Source organism: Mauremys reevesii, linkage group 8 (genome assembly GCF_016161935.1).
Source record: "Mauremys reevesii isolate NIE-2019 linkage group 8, ASM1616193v1, whole genome shotgun sequence".
NCBI classification, from domain to species: domain Eukaryota; kingdom Metazoa; phylum Chordata; order Testudines; family Geoemydidae; genus Mauremys; species Mauremys reevesii.
In genome coordinates, this window is record NC_052630.1 from 94,469,686 (window position 1) to 94,491,404 (window position 21,719).

At 42.9% G+C, this 21,719-nt stretch overlaps 1 protein-coding gene across 3 annotated transcripts in view; it reads left to right on the forward strand.

Annotated features, from left to right (window-relative positions):
* OMA1 (OMA1 zinc metallopeptidase) overlaps positions 1-3,034 on the forward strand; it is a 34,424-nt gene extending 31,390 nt beyond the window's left edge. For all 3 annotated transcript variants that reach the window (XM_039485718.1, XM_039485714.1, XM_039485715.1), the window contains one exon: positions 236-3,034. In XM_039485718.1, coding sequence (XP_039341652.1) covers positions 236-460 — 225 coding nt within the window. In that variant the 3' untranslated portion in view covers positions 461-3,034. The remainder of the gene's footprint in view (positions 1-235) is intronic.
* The last annotated feature ends 18,685 nt before the right edge of the window (positions 3,035-21,719 follow it).

Genomic DNA, 21,719 nt, shown 5'->3' on the forward strand with positions numbered 1-21,719 from the left:
TTACCATATTAGTGGCTCTTCTGACCCCAGGAGGTCTTGGTTTTCCTCGATAAATTGTCAGATAATATGTGTATAGACCTAATTTTGAAGTCACTAACATATAACTAACAAATACAATTCATACTGGAAAGCTAAGGGACTGACTGTCATGCACCAAACTGCATGCTCCTAAATTGTTTTTACCTACAACGTTGTTTTAGTAAGTTGATTTGATTTCTTCTGCTTGTTTTCATAGGCGCTTAAAATAAGAAAGAGCTGCAATTGCCCCTCTCTTCCTGGACCAGACCCTCGCCTCATTTTCAAACTTAACACGCAGCATCTTCTGGAAGCATCTAAGGATAAAGAAGGCCAGAATGCTACTGAGCATGATCTTGCAAAGCCAAAAGTGGATTTTACTTCTGTTCAAAAGGAGGAAAAGATTCCAATAACTTTTGCAGTTAAAAAGGAACCAACGAGCTGAAGGGAAAAACATTCACCTGAAAAACTTTACAAACAGTTCACTGAACAGATTTTTTCCCCTGCAAAACTTTTGATTCTTTTGGGATGATAAAATGGACAAATCATGTTTGTACCTCCATGGTGCCAAAAATCCATCGAGAGAAACTTGTTTCTCTGTATCACAATGTAGATCAAGCCACCAGTATTCTGTGTTCCCAAACTTGTGATCTCCCACTCAGTGCAATGAGGAACTCTCCCTGCATACAGAGAGCGGTGTATTGGAGTTGAGACTTTTACTCAAGAAGGGATGCTAAACGTAAATCATTTCAGTAGGGGAGCAGAAATCTCTGTACAATCCATTCACACGAATAGAAAAGAAGCAATAAAATGGCCAGTGGGCTGTACATACATCCACCTAATTGGATGGTTTTCTGCTGGGTTTTTTCTAATTAAATATCTTTTAAAGGCACTTTAGAATATGAATTGTTTCAGCATTTCACTTCAAAGTAATCCAGAAGGGTTGTGCAGAATTATATTTAAAAGTGAAGTCAGAAAACATACAAGGGAATCTTTTTCCTTTTAAAAATCTGTAAGAACTGTCACTTGTAGCACTGGGATATTTTGCAAGTGATCTCTTTAAATGGTGTCTCTTTAATAGATCAAGATGCTTCTTCAACAGGCAGATTCACTTCAGAGGCAGTTGGGCTGGACAGATCACCGCTTGAATATTAGTGATTGGTGCTCTATAAATACATTAGGGTTTGACCACCTGTGAAACTTCTAAGCTTTTCAGACAATGCATCCTACTTCGAAAGTTTATTTCTCCTTAGGAAATGGCCATCTAATGCTAGTTTACAAGTCTGTCTCTCAAGTCTGTCCCTCTTACAGGGGAGATGATTACTTGGAGTTGCCAGGGGAGGAATGGATGATGAGTGTAGTTCCCAATGCAAGGCCTTGGTTGGAGTTGATCAGGTAAAGAAGGAAACGTGTAGGAGATGCCTCCAAAAGGAAGCTTGGGAAGATATGTGAGACCATGCCTCTGCCCCGTTGTACAGTGAGCTTCTCAGATTGAATAAAGGGATGTGACCTCTTCATTGGCACACCTACTTGGGCATCCCTAATGCCAAATGTGATTTGAGGAGCCCCCTCATCAGGGTTTATATAGGTGGAAGGCAGAAGATTTCTCTGTTCCTTCAAATCATGTACGTCTGAGGAGCCAATTTTCCTTCGTTTCCTTGCCAGCCTGGGAGTTAAACTAGCAGGTTGTGCAGCCTCATTTGATGAGGTTGGGAAAAGGTCCAGAACCAGATAGAGCCTTGTAATATGAAGCTAAGAATCATCCCCCCACCCAAGAAGCTCCTTGCTACAGATTTATTTTATTCTTTGTCCTCTCATGATGGACTGACCTTTCCTCCATTTAGCTAGGCCTTCCATGAAGCACAGCCAGCACATCATGTTTATTTTCAGCTGGTTGATAGGCTCTTACTTTCCAATTCATGAAAATAAAGTGTGCTAGTCTTACTGGACTAAAAGAATGATACAGTGAACAGAAGAGGAAGAAATCCCTTTCTTTTACTGATTGAAATGCATGATCTAACTATGTATTGTTTTGGGATCCATTTTTTATTAAAGTTCAAGAAGAAAATTACTGATGCTTTCCTATGTGGTAAGAGGGAAAACTGCAGGATTTTATTAGGATGTTTGACAATGCATCACATCATGGTACAGATGGCATTTGAATGATCCTGTTCATTATAAAATGGAGAACTGTGAAATTTTAGAATGTATTGGACAAAGCACAATTTCTTTTCCTTTTAATTTAGTTTGAATGCAAACTTTTTTGAAAAGACCATATTCAGCATTGGTTTGTAGGCACAGAGTCTGAAAAAGAGTTTGAACAATAGTTTATTTGCTGACTTAACCCAAAGAACTTGAGTCCTTTGAGCCATCTAACATCTCTGTTCGGGGGTGAATGGGCTGTACCTGAATGGTTGACTGTGCTGATGTTTTCCAGGCCAGATTGACTGCATATTACTTGCAAGCTATTTTTAAATTTGTATGCAAGACACCACTGGCAACAGGCAGAAGGTCCAGCCTGACCATTATCCATCCATCCATTATTTTTATTCTTAGTGACAGGAATTTATGTAACAGACATTCAGCAATGTGTTAAGGCATTTGGACATTGTCACCTGAAGGTAAACAGAAAAACACACCATTTAGATTTCCCTGTGGATTTTATAACTTAAACTGTATAGTCAAGACCCCCATGCTTCTTCCCTCCCACCCCAGTGTCAAAGCTTATTTTGTTTCCAGTCCTTCTGGTTGACATACAACATGATTTTATGTCAGAGGAGATGAGGGAGAACCTAGAGAACTTTTATAGAGTTCATGCATTTTTAAATATACATTTATAGTAAATAAACTACAGAAATATTGTATTTATACTTTATTGGTCCATTTTAGGTGGCTTAAGTGTTATGTTGGTGAATGTCTGGGATACAAATACTGGTATTCAATAAGTAAGAGTTGTTTAAATTCCAGTGTATAAATGTCTTGCTTATCATATAAAGATGACCCTGAACCAGCCTCTGAATTTGAGATGTTCAAAATCTAGATTTGTATTTTGCACATTGATCTTACTCTAATACTTTGTCGAGTGCTTTTAAAAGATTTCTTCTTTCATTTTTGCATAAAGAATTAGGATACCCAAAGCCTGCATCTCTTGAGTCTGCCTCTTGTTAGCCTCATGTGTCTAAGTGCTTTCTAAAACCTATACACTGCGTTTGCCTAAGCCTCTATAGAATTTTTGTTTAAATATTTAAAATTACTTTCTTGCCCATACAGAAATAGATGAAATTAAAAGATGTTACTTTCCAAAGGTCTGGGAGCCTTGAGCAAAATCTACACTGGCCCTTTTATTTGTTAAAGAAACTAATTCTAAATCCTTGTGGAGTTAATTTTAAAATATACTTCCACTAGGAAAAATATTGCAAGTACCAACTTCTAACTAGCTGTAAAACTCTTATGCTGCAATTGGATAGTTTAGTGGACTCCAGTGAAAGAAAGAAGTTGGAATTAAAGTGAAAGGAACTCAGTACTGAAAGATGAATGTTGTCACAGGGGGAAAAGTAGCATGTAAAATTAAGACAGATTGGTAAAAATGTTTCTACCTTCTACTGTCAGTGCTGCATGCTGTGTTTCACAACTTCTTATGGAAAGATTAAGTCCACAGTACACACAATACTAAATTTATTATGCATTTACCTTACTAGGAGTGATGAGAAATTTGACAAGCAGGAGACATGCACACAAGTCAGTCTTACAATAAAATTGTCATCTTGTAACTTTTTATTTTGTCACATTTCGCATCTTGTTTTAAAATAATACCTATCTTGATGTGAAATATTTATAAATTCTGAGAAACCAAAGCAAAGTACTTGTTAAAAAATGCATTTTGTTTTGAAACTCTGTTTGAAGTCATTTAAAAAGAGAAACAAATGTGCAAACTCAGGCTATTTTACTATCTGTCCTCCGGAAGCTCTTCTGTAGTGTTGCACTTCTATTGCAATACTTAAGGTTGAAAAGGCACTTCTAGTATAATCCCCAATCTTCAGACACTTAAGTGTCTTAAATGCTCAATGTGCTGAAATTTCTTATGCATACTCTCAGTTCGTAGGATTTTCTTGGTGGGTGGAAAGAGGAAGAGTTGGTAAAACTCTATTCAGATGGTTTTCTGATGTTAAAAAAATCACTTTTTGCTTTCTAATCCACATTTAATTTTTCTTAAACTTCAGATGTGGCGTGGATTTAGCAAGGGATAGTAACTGGCATTTCTAGATCACTCAAAGTAGGTCACAAATATTAATAAGCCTCTCAAAACACCTGTATAGGTGAACTATTTACCTGTTTTCTAGTTGGAGAAACTGGGGCACAGTCAGATAAAGGCTACACAGTAGGTCAGGGGGAAAGCTGGGAATAGAGCCCAGGAGGTCTGATTCAATCCCCAGCACTATTGTTTCTAAAATCACATTTTCTTTTAAACAAATTGAGGTGATTGCTATTTGAAAACTACATATTAACATGCAGAGCACGTCATCCACTACTAGGTGTGCCTGCAGAGGTTTGCATGTTGCATGTTTGGTTAATATGCTCAGCTATCTGCACAAACCTTGAATAATCCTTAGCGGTTCATTACCTTCAGTGTACCCTGACCAGTCTCTGAAGGCCTCATTGTTTTTTCCTCTCTGCCTAACCCCACTAAAGAAACAGATCCTAAAGTCTGTTAGTGCTGTGGCTGAGATTCCAAACAAAGATGTCAGGAAATTCAATGTCATAATTCCCACAGCAAGCCTAGCTTGGCTATGTATTACATATATGAAGACATAAAATGAACTTCATACAAGTAATGCAGGATGTTGCATTACTGTTGCACTCTGTTCTTCTTAGAGTGATTGCTCATGTGAATTCCAATAGGTGTGTGTGCACGCGCCACATGCATGATTGCTGGTAAGCTTTTCCCCTAGCAGTACCCGTCGGGTCAGCTGCAGAGACCCCTAGAGTGGCGCCTATATGGTGGTGTATATATGTCCCTGCCGACCTGCCATCTGCTCAGTTCCTTCTTAACACCTGTGACGGTCATTGGAACGGCTCAGTCTCTTGCATCTGCAAGTGCCTACCTAGTGGTTCCCTTGTATTTGTGTAAATAGTCATTAGTAAGTTGTTAATAGTTGTAGATCAGTTTAGCTTACTTAGGGGGCTTTCCCCCTCCCCCATTTTACTCTCCCCGGTGCCGGGGCATGCCTCAGTTGCAGGGGTTTAAGGCGTGCGAGAGGTGCGCGAAACCTACCCACAAGTGATCCACACGCCGCCTGTCTCAAGTGCCTGCAGGAGGGCCATCAGACAGATAAGTGCCCTATTTGCAGGATCTTCAGACCCAGGACTAAGAAGGAGCGGGTCTATCATCTGAAGCTCCTCCTGATGAAGTCGGCCCTTCAGCCAGAGCCAACACTGGCATCCTCGGTGCGCAGCGCAGTGGCCTCAGTGCTGGGACATCCAGTACCAAGGAAGGACTCCACCAGGGAGCACTGGCACCGCTCCCTGGCCTGCAAGGCCAGTGCCACCAGACGGCACCATTCGCAGTCCCTGGTGCTGCATAAGAAAAAGAAACCAGACAGGATGTTCCTCTATCAAGAAGCCGAGGAAGGATTCCAGTGGGGTGCGTCCTCAAGAACCGGTGCCGTTGACTTCAGCCCCAGTGGCAGAGCCATCGAGTCCAGCAAGAACAGACTCCCCTACCTGGGACGATTTGGAGGAAGAGCTTGACCTCTCCTCCACTTGGGGCAGATATGAGGTGGCTCGAGACCTCATTGCCATGACGGCACAGTACTCGGCCCCGCAGGTGTGGGGCCTGGCTTTGCAAACTCAGGCACTGTCAGTAGCACCGGCGACGGCACCATGGACTGCACCGACATCCGTCGCGGTACCGCCATCGATTCATCATCGGGGGAAGCCCATGATGTTGCGGCGCTGATCTCCATCTCCCCGGTACCGCTCGCAGGCACCATCGGGCTCTGCTCCTCCATGGTTGGGTACAGAATACTTGTCAGAGTCAGATGCCGAATCTTCTGTCTCCCGATGCAGCCACCACCACTCCCAGTCCTGGCACCGATCCCGGCACCATAGGCCAGTGGAACAACTGGCACCAGCCATCACTTGGCCACCCCAGTGGCAGGGTCCAGTACAATGGCCCTTTTGGACCCCTTGGGCCTACCACCAGGGTCAGGGTCAGGGATCCAGGCCAATATCGGTAGTGTCAGCCCCCCGTGCCCCTCCATCACTGGGACGCCAAGAAGCTGGATCTCTTTGGCTGTAAACTCTATTCAACTGGTGGGCTCCAGCTTCGAGTAGCGAATCAGCAGGCAGTGCTTAGCCGATATGCCTTTAATTCCTGGAGCTCGTTGGCTAAATTCCAGGAGTTAATCCCGGCCGATTCTCACAAGGAGTTTGCACTCCTTGAGGAGGGTAGAGTGGTGTCTAGGACCGCCCTCCAGGCAGCACTGGACGTGGTGGACTCTGCCTCTCGAACCATGGCCACCACCGTTGCAATGAGGTGCAATGCATGGCTCCAGGTTTTGGGTATCCCACCGGAGGTCCAGAACACCATACAGGACCTTCCCTTGGACTGCAAGGGCCTGTTCACTCAAAACATGGACACAGGCTTGCATAGCCTATAGAACTCTCGGGCGACTGTGAAGTCTCAGGGGCTTCACACCCCAGCGCCTCAGAGAAAGCCCTTTAGACCTCAGTCCTTGTCCTGCTTCTACCCTGGGCTTCCTAGACGAGATCCATCAAGGAGAAGGGGCAGGAATAATAAGAGGTGCCCACCGCAATGCTCCTCGGGCCAAGGCCAGGGTTCAGCCAAACAGCCCCCTGGCCCCAAGCCTAACTTTTGAAGATGCGCCCGAGGACAGTGCACCAGTCGCCATCTTGGATCCTCCCCCCCCGCCCCCTTTGTGAATCAACTCTCCCGCTTCTACCGTGCTTGGTCTCAGATCATGTCAGATCGCTGGGTCCTCAGCACGGTAGGAGCTGGATATTCTATCCAATTCTGTGCCCTCCCTCCTGCCCTTCCACCCCTCTTCCCTGTCCCTTTTCAGGGACCCCTTTCATGAGCAACTCCTTTTGCAGGAGATGCAATCACTCCTAGCTCTAGGGACAATAGAGGAGGTTCCTCAGGAATTCAGGGGTTCTACTCCTGCTCTTTCCTCATCCCCAAGGCCAAGGGTGGGCTTCAGTCTATCCTGGACTTACAAGACCTCAACACATTCATAAAGAAGGTGAAGTTTCGCATGGTCTCTCTGCCCACTATCATTCCCTCCCTGCATACAGGAGACTTTTTGAAGGACGTGTACTTTCACATTGCTATTATCCCATCCCACAGATGCTTATTCAGATTTGTGGTTAGTGAACAGCACTACCAGTTCAGGGTGCTCCCATTTGGCCTCTCAGTGGCCTCCCGGGTGTTCACCAAGTGTATGGCAGTCATGGCAGCCTTCCTCTGCAGGCCCAACGTGCAGGTATTCACGTATTTCTATGACTGGCTCATTAAGGTCGAGTCCCAAGCACAGGTGGCAGAAAACGTGTCCCTGGCCCAGGCTATGCTTCACAGGCTGGGACTTATATTGAACGAGCCCAAGTCCACATTGACCCCCACACAAAGAACAGAGTTTATCGGCGCTCTCTTGGACTCCACGCACGCGAGGACGTTCCTTCCTGAACTGTGTTTCAAAGCGCTCATGAACGTTATTGAGACCCTACTCTGCTTTCCCACAACCATGGCCAGAAATTGTATGAAATTTGGGGCACATGGCAGCCTGTACATATGTGGTACAGCACTCCAGGCTGCGCCTTCGGCTCCTCCAGGCATGGTTAGTGCAAGTGCACAGACCAGGCAGGGACCCATTGGACTCAAAAGTGACCCTCCCACCTCGGCTCTTTCCGCTGGTGGCTGCAACCACAGCTGGTTTGTATGGGAGTACCCTTTGCCAAACCCCAGCCTACGCTGTCCCTGGTCACGGACGCCTCGGCACTCGGTTGGGGAGCACATCTGGGGAATATCAGAACCCAGGGCCTCTGGTCCCATGCAGAGCTATCGCTGCACATCAACGTAAGGGAGCCGAGGGTGGTTCGCCAGGCATGCCAAGTGTCACACACATGCCCTGAAGGCGGGCCTGGATCAGTGCTCAGGGACAATACTGCAGTGATGTTCTAGATAAATCACCACAGCTTTTTATTGTAAATCACCACAGCTCTTTATTGCTATCGCAGAAAAAATGAGGGGGCTCCCGATCTCATCACAGTGCATCTCGTCATGGATCACGTCCTGTATCAGGACTTGCTATGACCTGGCTAAAGTTCCAGCCCCTCCGCTTACGGCGCACTCTACCAGAGCGCAGGCAGCGTTTGAAGCATTCCTGGCGCAGGTCCCTTTCCAGGATATCTGCAAGGCGGCAACCTGGTCTTCAGTCCACACCTTCACTTCACACTATGCTATCACCCAGCAGGCGAGGGGAGATGTTGTTTTTGGTAGGGAAGTCCTTCACTCTCCCTGGGTAATGGCTGGGAAGTAACCTATTGGAATGCACATGAGCAATCACTCAAAGAAGAAAAAATGGTTACGTACCTCTCGTAACTGTTCTTCGAGATGTGTAGCTCATGTCTAGTCCAAATCCCGCCTACCTCCCCACTGTCGGAGTATTCCAGCAAGAAGGAACTGAGCAGACAGCAGGTTGGCAGGGACATGTGTACACCGCCATAAAGGCGCCACTCTAGGGGTCTCCACAGCCAACCCGATGGGTACTGCTAGGGGAAAAGCTTTCCGGCGATCATGCACGCGGTGCGCGCACACACCTATTGGAATGCACATGAGCAACACATCTCGAAGAACAACAGTTACGAGAGGTAAGCAACAGTTTTTTCCTTCACATGCATACAGTGTGGCCAAATTACAGCTCCGGTGGGAATCATGACTTTCAATTTTTGTGTTTTTAAAATCTAAATTATAGTGTAAAATTAGCTACATTAATACATTTTTAATATGCAGCATAGATTCTGCCGCATGCTTCACAAGAAGGTGTTACATGGAATCTTAGCAACAGCAAATCAGGGGCACAAAAGAGTTGTCAAAAATAACCTTGCTTTTTCTTGTACTATTTCTAAATCTGCCCTTTTAAAATCAGTTTATTTAGTGTAATAGTTTTCCCCTAAAAAGATCTGAGATGAGTTGTTCGGCTCAGTCTAGTTTCAGTCCAGTGCGAGAGAGGCCACATCACATGAACCCCGATTGCAGCTGACACCCTGTTGAGATTCCTGGCAGGCAGACCATGACTGGGATAACTCAGTCTCTCTCCCCATCACCTTCCTTTCTGGCTTCTCAAGAAAAGGGTGGAAGTGAATTGGTGCTGCTGCCCATGCTGTGCCTAAAGGAAAGCTGCTCTTTCCAGTACTGTTGAGATGCCATCTTTAATGAGCATCACATTCACCGAAAGGAAGGATGGTCTAGTGATTAAGCAGAGAGTGAGACACAGCTGGATTCTATTCCTGGCACTGCCACAGACTTCTGTGACCTAGAGCGAATAACGTAAGCCCAAATATTTTTTAAAAGTGGCTTCTGATTTTGTCTGCCTCAGTTCTTGAGGGACACATGTCTGACTTGTCAAAGCTCCTTAGCACTTAGCACTCCTGCGGGAGTTGCATGTGCTCAACACTTCTAGAAAATCAGGCCTTAGGGAATATCAAATTGGGCACCCAAAATCCGAGGCCACTTCAAAATTTTTAGCTTTAACTCTCTTTGCCTCTGTTCCCCATCTGCAAAATGGCAATACTTCTCTGTCTGCAGTGGTGGCATTATGCTGCTTGTAAAGCCTCTTGAGATCCCTGGGCCTAAAGCTCTGTAAGTGTGCAGTGCATTGGTTTTTGTTAGTTTGGTTTTGCTTTTTAAATAAAGACTTTAAATGTCTAGAAATTAGTACAATATAACTGTCCTCCTGTGCTTCAGAAAGGCATGCTCTTCACTGCGGCGTACCAGACTTGCTGTAGGGAAGGATTCTATCGTACAACGTGATAAGCTGTTTACTGCACACTTGTTCTGTTTTTAAACAAAGGATTATTACAGCAAATTATAATGCATGTTGAATGGAGGACTCTTTCCATGTGTACCCACATGTGTGGTTTGGCTACTAAGGAGAAACAGGGCTGACAAACAACAAAAGTATATCTTGTGTTTATCAAGAGCATTTTTCCCTCCCCTGTACTCAGAATTAAACATTTACCATATATCTTAAGTAATATTTAATGGCTAGAGTGCTACAAGTTTTCATTTCAAAATCTAGTATGTTTGAATAGTTGAATCATTGTCAATAAAAGCACGTTAGTGGTCTTTGAGAAGGTTATCTGACCCTAATCACTGCTGGGATGGAACCCAGTAATTCCATTTAGAAAATAAATATTGTAGTATAAATACTAGTATGTATTTAAAGCTTCATTTAGAATTCTGAGCTGCATCAGAATCTTTTCCACTCTGGCTGTGCCCACTCCACAAGTCCTGTATTTTCTGCTAGGTCAGTGTGGGTCACAGCACAAGCCGATGTGTCTGTTTGTGTACAGTAGTTGGAGGAAGGGAAAAGAGAGTTTGCTGTATTGAAATAATTTAGCATTTTGACTTAGTATATATTTAAAAAACAAAAGCCTCCCCATATTGTAGAGATGTGGCTGGAACTCACAAATTTCTGTTGATTATTGTGCCGTTGTTACAGGGAGTGGGGGAAATAGTTTAATGAAATAGTAAGTATTGATAAAGAATTACAAATGCCTATTTGTTATAAGCTTGCATGGAAGGTCTTTACATCCTGGCACACTGTGATCTCTCTGCTCTATATCTCCATGGTCTAAATGTTATAGTAGGAAACATCTTTTCTCTTCTGAATTTAACAATCCTAATTTTATTGTAGTGACTATGCCTTTTAACTAGGGCTGTCAAGCGATTAAAAAAATTAATCTCTATTAATCTTGCTGTTCAAATAAATAGTATTTTATTGTTTAATATTTTGGGATGTTTTCAAATATATTGATTTCAATGACAACATGGAATACCAAGTGTACAGTGCTCACTTTATATTTATTTTTTATTACAAATATTTGTGCTGTAAAAAACAAAAGAAATAGTATTTTTCAATTCACCTAATACAGGTACTGTAATGCAATCTCTTTATCATGAAAGATGAACTTACAAATGTAGAATTATGTACAAAAAACCTGCATTTAAAAATAAAACAATCTAAAACTTTAGAATCTACAAGTCCACTCAGTCCCATTTCAGCCAATCATAGAATATCAGGGTTGGAAGGGACCTCAGGAGGTCATCTAGTCCAACCCCCTGCTTGAAGCAGAACCAATCCCCAGACAGATTTTTGCCACAGTTCCCTAAATGGCCCCCTCAAGGATTAAACTCACGATCCTGGGTTTAGCAGTCCAAAGCTCAAACCACTGAGCTATCCCTCCCCCCTCACTTAGACAAACAAGTTTGGTTACAATTTGCAGGAGATAATGCTGTCGGCTTCTTGTTTACAGTGTCACCTGAAAGTGAGAACAGGCGTTCACATGGCACTGTTGTATCCGACATCGTGAGATATTTACATACCAGATGTGCTAAAGATTCATATGTCCCTTCATGCTTCAACCACCATTCCAGAATATATGCATCCGTGCTGATGACAGATTCTGCTCAATAACAAGCCAAGGCAGTGCAGACAAATGCATGTTCATTTTCATCATCTGAGTCAGATGCCACCAGCAGAAGGTTGATTTTTTTTTTTTTTTTGGTGGTTCAGGTTCTGTAGTTTCTGCATCGGAGTGTTGCTCTTTTAAGACATCTGAAAGGATGCTTCACACCTTGTCCCTCTCAGATTTTGGAAGGCACTTCAGATTCTTAAACCTTGGGTCGAGTGCTGTATCTATCCTTAGAAATCTCACATTGGTACCTTCTTTGGGTTTTGTCAAATCTGCTGTGAAAGGTTCTTAAAATGAACATGTGCTGGGTCATCATCCATGCGAATACCTGTTCTCACTTTCAGGTGACATTGTCAATAAGAAGTAGGCAGCATTATCTCCCGTAAATGTAAACAAACTTGTTTGTCTTAGTGATTGGCTGAACAAGAAGTAGGCCTGAGTGGACTTGTAGGCTCTAAAGTTTTACATTGTTTTGTTTGTGAGTGCAGTTGTGTAACAAAAAAAAAAATAGACATTTGCAAGTTACACTTTCATGATAGAGATTGCACTACAATATTGGTATGAAGTGAATTGAAAAATACTATTTCTTTTATCATTTTTATAGTGAAAATGTTTGTAATAAAAATAAATATAAAGTGAGCGGTGTACACTTTGTATTCTATGTTGTAATAGAAATCAATATATTTGAAAATGTAGAAAAACATCCAAAGTATTTAATACATTTCAATTGGTATTCTACTATTTAACTGTGTGATTAATCGTGATTCATTTTTTTGAGTTAATCGCGAGAGTTAACTGTGATTAATCGACAGCCCTAAGTATAACCTCAAGAGATAAACAAAAGGAAGTTCTTTAAAAGGACTGTGTATTCCTTTCTCTGTTTTTAAATTTTTTCCTCTATCCGCTCCTCAAAACTGTCTTAGATCCTTTAATACAAAATATGTCAGTACTAATTATGTTCTTCTCCATTTGGCAACTTTGATTCCCCCCCACACACACTTCACAACTTACAAAGGAACTGAAATTAACCTGGTTTTATGGTGATTCATGCATCAGCAGCATTGAAGGTATGTTGTCAATTATTTAAATTTGTGGGAATAAGGAGTCATGTGTGAGCTTTTTTTTAGTTTTAAAAAAGTTCAATTCTGGGGGGTTTTGTCAAAGCAGAAAATGAAAACTTTCTTTCTTTAGAAAAATGTACTTACCATTGTCCATTCAGCTCTATAAACCACCAGAGTTATTCTGCTGAAAATATTTAACATTTATGGCTTGAAAGCCAGTGTAACTTTTTTTTTTTTTTTTGCAAAGACTGATTCCACCTCACTTCACATTAATTAGAAAAGAAAAATATACATAATTGAAAACCTGACTGCAAATGCAGAACTCTGATAAAGTCACCATTGATGATAATGCATTGTATTTGCATAGTACTTTTCAGGCTGTGTAGCGCACAGCTCAGGAAGGGTAAGAGCAGTGCTTTCCTATTCCTATTTCTCTACCCTCAGCATAATTTGCAGACAGTGCTCTAAATTACACTGCTTGCTATTGGTTCCAAGAAGCCGCTAAATCATCTGGAGATAAATGGGTTATAGTGAAGACCTTAGTCCTACCACCTTTTGCTCCTGCCACATGCCCTAAACCAGCAACTGAATCAGCCAGTGGTGTGGTGCAAAGGGGCTGCCTCCCAGCTGAGAATGACCCTACATGCATCTCAGATGCTTCCTAGTGAGTATACAGAACATGTATTTGGAAGTTCAACAACCTACACCACCATGGGACCTGAATCATGTATTCAAATGTCTGACCAGACCACCCTTTGAGCCACTAGCAACCTGCTCTCTCCATGAAGGTCACGTTTCTGATGGCCATCATGTCAGCCAGACGGGTCAGCGAAATAGGAAGCACTCATGGCTGAACCTCCCTACACCGTATTCACCGATCTCCGGTGCAGGGACGCACTGACACATAAAGTGAAGCACCCACAGGGATGCACATCTCAAAAAACCATCATTACTGCACAAGGTGAGTAACTTCTTCTTATCTTTGAACTCTGACATGGAGACCACAATTTTTAAAAGTGGTCGTTGATTTTGGGTGCCTCATTTACTGAATCTTGAGACAACTTTGGGCCTTATTGTGGGGGTGTGCTGAGTGCCCAGAACTCCAGCTCAGTCAATGGGAGCTATATATGTGTAGTCTGAATACTGGGCCCAAGGTGTCACAAGTTGCAGGGAGAGGTTTAGTGATTTTTTTCTGAACTTCATTACCCATCCTCAGTAATGAAATGCTTGTGAACAGCCTGGCTTTTGATTTTCTCATTTCCTCTTCTCTTCATCTGTGGAGAATGCATGTAACAGGAATGCAAGTTGCTAAAGGAAATAGACCTCATTGGTGACATCATTCTGTGATAGGTTGGATCACAGAACACCCCTTGGGAACTGCCAACTGATGTGTTGGGACTACCACTAAGCCCATTTTCCCTGGCAGCTTGGGACTTCAGAACCCTGCCTGGTTTGAGCCAGACATGCTAGCCTGCTACAAACCCAGACCCAGGCCTGAACCACATCCCCCAACAGCTGCAGGCTTAACTGAAAACAGCTTAAGAATTGCTCCTGTCTCTAACACTCAGATGCCCAGCTCCCAGTGGGGTCCAAACCCCAAATAAATCCATTTTACCCTGTATAAAGCTTATACAGGGTAAACGCATGAATTGTTCACCCTCTATAACACTGATACATATGCACAGCTGTTTGTCCCTCCCCCTCGGGTATTAATACATACTCTGGGTTAATTAATAAGTAAAAAGTGATTTTATTAAATACAAAAAGTAGGATTTAAGTGATTCCAAGTAATAACAGACAGAACAAAGTGAATTACCAAGCAAAATAAAATAAACCACACAAGTCTACACCTACTACAGTAAGAAAGTGATTACAGATGAAATCTCACCCTCAGAAATGTTCCAGTAAGCTTCTTTTACAGACTAGCTACCTCCTAGTCTGGGTTCAGCAATCACTCACACCCCTGTGGTTACTGTCCTCTGTTCCAGTTTCTTTTGGGTATCCTTTGGGGGTGGAGAGGCCATCTCTTGAGCCAGCTGAAGACAAAATGGAGGTGTCTCCCAGGGGCTTAAATAGACTTTCTCTTGTGGGTGGAGATCCCCTCCTGTCTCCTATCCAGAATTCAACTCCAAGATGGCATTTTGGAGTCACACGGGCAAGTCACATGTCCATGCATGACTGAGTTCCTTACCAGCCAGGCCACATTCCCGGGAAAGCTCAGATGTGGATAGGTGTCTCCAAGTTTATTATTAGCTTAAGTGTTTCTTGACTGGGCACTTACTGAGAATAGTCTTTTCTCAGGAAGCTGAACAACTGCTTCACTGAGGCTACTTAAAATTAATCAAGTACATACCCAATACTCATAACTTCAAACCTAAAAATGATACATGCATACAAATGGGATGAATATATTCAGGAGATCATAACGTTTTCTGAGATATGTTACATGGCATATCTAGCATAAAACATTCCAGTTGTCATATTTACTTTCATAAGCATATTTCCATAAGGCATTATGGAGTGCAATGTAACACATTCATGCAGCTTTTTTCTTCCTGGGCACTGATAATTATTGTTCAGACACCTTTTAAAAAGTGTTTGTATGGAAAACACGCAGTCAAAAATGAGTAACAGAATGCTGGAATTAGTCAATATGCCTTTACATTGTATTAAGACTTTAAAAAAAAAATCTTCAATTTTACTGCTCACCCAATGCTCAGCTGTTGTTCTAGCAAATAAATGTTTGTGGGTCATTAAGCATGTACAGTTGCCACTCTCCTCATGTCAAAGAGAATTTTACCCAGTTTTTCCTTGAGATAAATGTCATCTCAATTCATTGTGATGGTTTCTCAAACATAGTACGAAAACATTTTTAATCCTTGAGTGAGGTCATACCATAAAGGTCTTTTACCCTCCATTTTTTGTCTAACCTAGCCACACTCAATCAGCTGTAAAAGGCTTTTGTGGCTCTTAGTCTTAAATGTGCTGGGGTACAATACCGGCGTGACACCATTCCAATCTTCTGGCCAAGCAGCTCTCGCATGGAGGCCAAGGTTCTCCATGCTACCCACTGCTGTGCCTCAGCACTGGGCTGGCGGGACCACTCCTGTGGGTGAATGGTTAGTTTGGCCTCCATCCTCATTCAGCCATCGGCCTTTGCTAAAACTGACAGAAAAGGAGGGTGTTGTTGGGTTTATTTTTTTGTGATGTGACTCCTTGAACAATGAGAAGTGGGTGAGGCCACTAACTTCTGTCACCTGCATTACTGAAGAGCCATCAGCAGTTAATGACTTTCAGTCAGGCTGTAACATACTGGCTGTGATGGAAAGTTGGTACCTACCCTTGCAAATTTTATCATGAGTCGCAAATATTTGGTGTTTTACTTAAAGCCCCAGCTGATAGAATCCAGTGACTTCATGAGAATCTCAAGTTTCTTAAAAAAATAAATAAAAAAGTAAGTTTTTTAGCTCTCGTGCTTGCAGAGAAAAGCAGGAAGAGATGAAGGAAGTGAACCCTAAAGGCTCAGAAACTAGTAAGCTAATAAAAAGTACACCAAATTCATTATTTAAAAGAAACATGCATGATTTTTGCGACCCGAGTCACGATTTTTTGACTTTTTTAGCATTGGCCTTTAGTTACTGGCTCCTGGAGCTGTGATCTGCAAGAATTCTCCTTCTCAAGTAGCAGACACAGAATAAGGGGCTCAGGACAAAATGTAAAATTGGGTTTTTTTTTCTTGTAACAGTTTCAGTTTTTCAAGGATTCTTTCCTTCACGCCATGCTCTTCCAAATCTCAAGCTCTATCTCCCACTCCATCTTTTCTCTTCCAGCTTACTGAGTTGTCTTATTTTTGCTCCTTCACACTGGCTCCCTCTCTCTGATGCATCCTTTCACATTCCTTCATCCCCTTCTCTCCAGTCTTCCTTTCACACTCAGCCCCTCATTCATCTCCTCTCCTTCCCCAGGGGCAGGGGTGTGCATGGGAAATATTGGGAGGGCTGTGTCCCTGCTTCTCCCCCAATTGGTGGGGGCACATGACTCCTCTGGCCCTGGGACTGGGCCAGGAGTCACAGAACACACCTCTCCAAAAACTATCAAATTTAAATTCCTGTGCACGTCCCTGCCCAGGGGGAAGGAGAAGAGCCAGAGAACAAGCTGATAGCCAGGTTGGCCTCCTCTACAACCAAGGGATGGGAGAATGGATCTGCAGGTTCTGCCTTGTTATGGCCTCTCATGCTCAGCTGCTGAGGGTAGGGAGCTGATCTGGCAAGAAAAAGCCTCAAGACAACTCTTCTGGTGCTACAGGCATGAGTCTCTGGTGTCCAGGCAACAGCAAGGCACTTACTGCAGGCAGCTGCTCAATCTATTTGAGTCTCATGCGATTCCTCGCTATGTCAGATAGCTTGTCCTTGCTGTTCAAAGGACTGGGTTCCCAGGCTGGCTCCCTAAGGAAGTACCTATGAGAAGATATATATGAATTGTCTGTTGTCTGCAGTGTGCGAATTCATTATAGCTACAAACCCAGGCTGAAATTGAGCCTGTGACCTAGAGGTGAAAGGCTTCAAAACCTGTTATTAATCCTCTGAGATGTTCAGTCCCCACTAATTTGATGTTTCAGATATAATTTTCTCCACAGGTATTATGGCTTCATTAGCACACGGTACATGATGTCTCTTTACACCACAATATCCAGGTACAGCATTTACCCATTAGAGAGAATTCGGGCACAGTCATTGTACAATAGCTGGAGCATACACCTCCAAAATAAAGTGTACAATATTTGTTTTCTAAACACAGGGTGAAATCTTGCAGTCTCTACTCATGAGTTAGTCTCCCATCGACTATCACAAAATCCTGTCCTGAATCTTTTCTTCCAGGTTGTTCACATTTATCAAATTAAAATGTCCTGTTGACTGTAGCCAGGCTGTTAACTAAACAAACCCAAACAACAATGTATTTTGGTCGATAATTATGAATACTACTTTCTTGAGCGCAATATAATTGCCAGTATAATTCTCTTCCATCCATGATTTTGTTTTTGTTTGGGATCAGAGAGCCATAAACAAATGTAAAATTATGTATTGTTTTTTCTTACCAATTGTACCTGTTAGAGAGTTACGTTCCTATTTGACTGATTACCACAATACCAATACTTGTGGCTGACAGCATTTTCACTGATAGATCCCAAAACATGCACCAAACTCCAAACTGTGCTTTTATTTCTTGACTAGCCTCTTTCTTCTCAGCTTTTACTGAAGCTTAAGTTTTCACTGGAAAGAGGAGTTTTAAGGGCATGAATATACTGGGCAAAGTTTGACCATTATTTCTTTTGTTTTTAACCGAGGGATTACAAAGTCTATTTCCCATAAGATATGTGGTACTTTCCACGGTAGAAGTGAAAGGTTTTCTAGTCTCTCCTGCTCATTAGATGGCACTAGTGTTCAGTTGACGGTGTAGTCAGGGCAGCTGCAATTCTATCATGTTCTCATCACATTGACCTTCTCTGTAATCACATGTAGAATATTCATTGAAACCAAAGAAACGGGGCAGGAAAGGCAACCTTCCACCATCCTCAAATCAATGTGAGAGGAGGGCACAAGCAACATATGGCAACAGCAAAAGCTACTGGCGCCTGCTACATGTGCTAAGCCCCTGAGGAGCTTGGAAATCCTTCAACAGGCTCCAAAATTCGTGCATATGTTTCACGGGTGATACTTCCTAGTTGCAAATACTCAGCAGCCCCTCCTCCCAACCTTTCTGTAATGGCTATATAGGTGAACCCCAAGGACCATGAAGGCAAATACTTGCCACAGAAATGGAATCTTTCAATGCCTTTGCTCTCTGATTTCTAGGCCGTGCATGTAGGATTCAGTTCAACCCAGGGCTCAACAGCATTATCTTTTCCAAACTTTAAGAATATTCTTTCATGTTCATGTTGGATCCTCTTTCCTCTTTATCAGATAGTCTCATACAAATAACACTGGCATTTAGTTGACCTCTGCCCCTGTCCAAACGTTTCCTCCTTCCTCCCCCCCCCCCACCCTTCTCTGCATTCAAGCTAAGGCTTGAGGTAATTAAATTTCTCTCTTTTTCCCTCTAGCAACATTGATCTATATTGGATATTTAGACTCCAGAGAACCAAAGCTCTTTATTCCTGTCTGGAATATATTGTCCTCAGATTTATTCCATACGTGTGCAGAATAAATGATGAAGGAATACTCTAGCTGAGTTGCAGCAGCATGATTTGTGAACCACACGATGGCAGTTTGGCTGCTGTGGCCTGTCTTGTAATAGAGGCATTGAAACACCTTCATTTTTAGTCTGGCTTTGTTAAATTACCAAGATGATTTCCCCTTTCACTGTTACATGGGTTTAAAGGAGAGAGTCGTGCGTTAGAGTAAACTTGAAAAATGCTGGCTGTGAGCTGGTGCGTTCCCCTTGGCTCTGTTGCAGGGAAGGCGACTGTTAGCCCTTCCTTCCTCTGACAGGAGGAATCTTCGCAGCAGGCTGCTGGCCATCTAGTCTCACCCTCTCTTGTCAGAAATGTTCATGGCGGAGTCTCTGACCATATAGAAAATTGCACGTGCAAAAAGTTAAGCATGCACCATTGCTGAGCCCCTGTTGCAAATCTACTCCTTTATTATCCCACAAAAGAAGGAAAATACATGAGGAATGGAGACTTTTGTTTTTATTGAGTGCTGACCATGTGCTTTGTCCTATACACAATGTGTAAGGCAGGGTCTCTGCTCCAAGGAGATTATGGCCAGATTTTCAGTAGGTTGGAGTATCCACTGGCTCCCAATATTCTTAATGGGAACTGCTGGGTCCTGAGCCCCTTTCAAAATCTGACCATTTCATTTAGGTGTGTAAATGGGAACTGAGTTCTTTGGAAAACCTGGCCCTTTCAGGCTAGTGCAGCACAGTTTTCTGTTTCTGACCTCATAGATTTTCACCTTCAAATAAATTGCATAAATCTGCCATTTATCCTATTTGCTTGCTGTGGGAAAGGATGACCCCATGGCTAGGGTACTTGCCTCAGACTTAGGAAACCTAGATTCAATTCCCTGCTCTGCCACACCCTTCCTATGTGACCTTGGGCAAGTCACTTAGCCTTGCTGTGCCTCAGTTCCCCTTCTATAAAAGAAAGATCATAGTAGTTCCCTATGTCAGAGGGGGGTTGTGAGGCTAAATCCATTAAAGACTAGGAGGCACTCAGTACTGTTGTAATTGGGGCCAAAGAAAACAGGTATACCCATCATACATTCAACTGACGCATCACTGAGCTGGGGAGAGAATTAACATACCAAAGACAGCTATATTTCAAAGACTCTTTTACTTCCCTGTCTACTGTGTGCTTCTTACAGAGTACAAGAGAAAGCAGACACTCGGGGGGAAGGAAGTCCCTTAAGACCGCCACCGCAGCTGGTACAGTACTAGATGAAATTAGGTTGCACTTCACATTTCATCGTGTTTGTGTGTAGTCCTCACTGCTTTTATGTATTCATTAAGTAAAAGACAAGGGTCAATGGGAGGGAGCGCTGCCTGATATTTGGAGTGACTGGGCAGATGGCGGTTAGGTTTCAGAAAGCACCATGTGAAAGGAGAAATTACTCCACACGGTAAGACTGGAGAGAGCCTCTCTATTTTCTGACGATCCTTAAACAGGTTAGCACATAATCCTTAAAGCAGTTCAAAACTCAGGTAAACAGCTGGAGCCCCTGCTGCCTACTCTCACCTTTATGTTGCATGCTATGCCATCCCGTTCAGAGGAGGTTACGTTGGTCTGTACTTCCCCTCTATCAGGGAAATGCAACTCAACAAAATCCTCCAGGCAGCAAGGTCTAATTCTGTTCTCAACACTGAAATCCCTGGCAAAACTTCCAGTAGTTACAGCTCTTTTTCTTTCTCCCATAAACTATATTCTTCTCTCTTTCATGCTTCTCTTCCACTTGTCAGTATCAGCTGTTTGTGATCTCCTGCACAGATGATATTTTAGGGTGAGTAAGCAGGAAGGAGACATGCAGTTGGGTTTAGAACAATCTTCAATAATCAGCCACTGAGGAAGGAAAACATCCCCCCAAAAGTACACCGAGGGCATTGATTTATTTCATTTGACTGAGCTGGAACATTCATCTGTAATGGTGGTGGTTAAATTAACTATGAGGACACAGTGATAAGGAAGCTAACGTGCCCCTAAATGCCATTCATTATTTTCTATACTAGATGAAGTATCTTTGCACATTCCAGCATTGCTGCTGTTCCACATCACAATCATATAGGTTTGATATTTCATGAGACTTAAACATTACATGTTCAGCTAGAGGAAGATACATGATGACCCAGTGTAGCAACATACTAATCCTCAGGCTGGAGTTTGGATTGGTTTGCAGAAAGCTTTAGTGTTTGCTATGCTTTTATCATTTTGTGCTACTGCGCGGCTCCACTAATTAGGTGAGTGGCCCTTCATTCTCTCATGTGTGGCTGCCCAGGTGCCCACCTTAGAGGGAACTATCTGCGGACCACCTGAATGGCGCTTGCGGACCACAGTTTGAGAACCCCTAGTCTAAGGAGTAACAGCAAGGTCACAAAGGCATGGGTCACTGTTGCAGCTGCTTATTTCAGGGCTGAACCCAATCTAATATCTTCATGCTGGGTCAGGAAACCCATCTACACAGAGGAAAGAGAGATTCCTTTGCTAGACCATGGATCCAAAACTGGTGACCCATACGACTCGGTTCTTCTGATTCAGCCCATGCTAGATGAAGGTGGAGGGGATTCTGGATTTCCAGTAGGGCAGCCTGCTTCTGTATTTATATTAGGTTTAAATTACAAAGGGGGTTCAAAATAGAAGGAAAATAAATATTTTTTAATAAAAATGGATTTGAAAATGCTTCAGATTAATTTGCTGATGGACACTGTAATCCCAGCCTC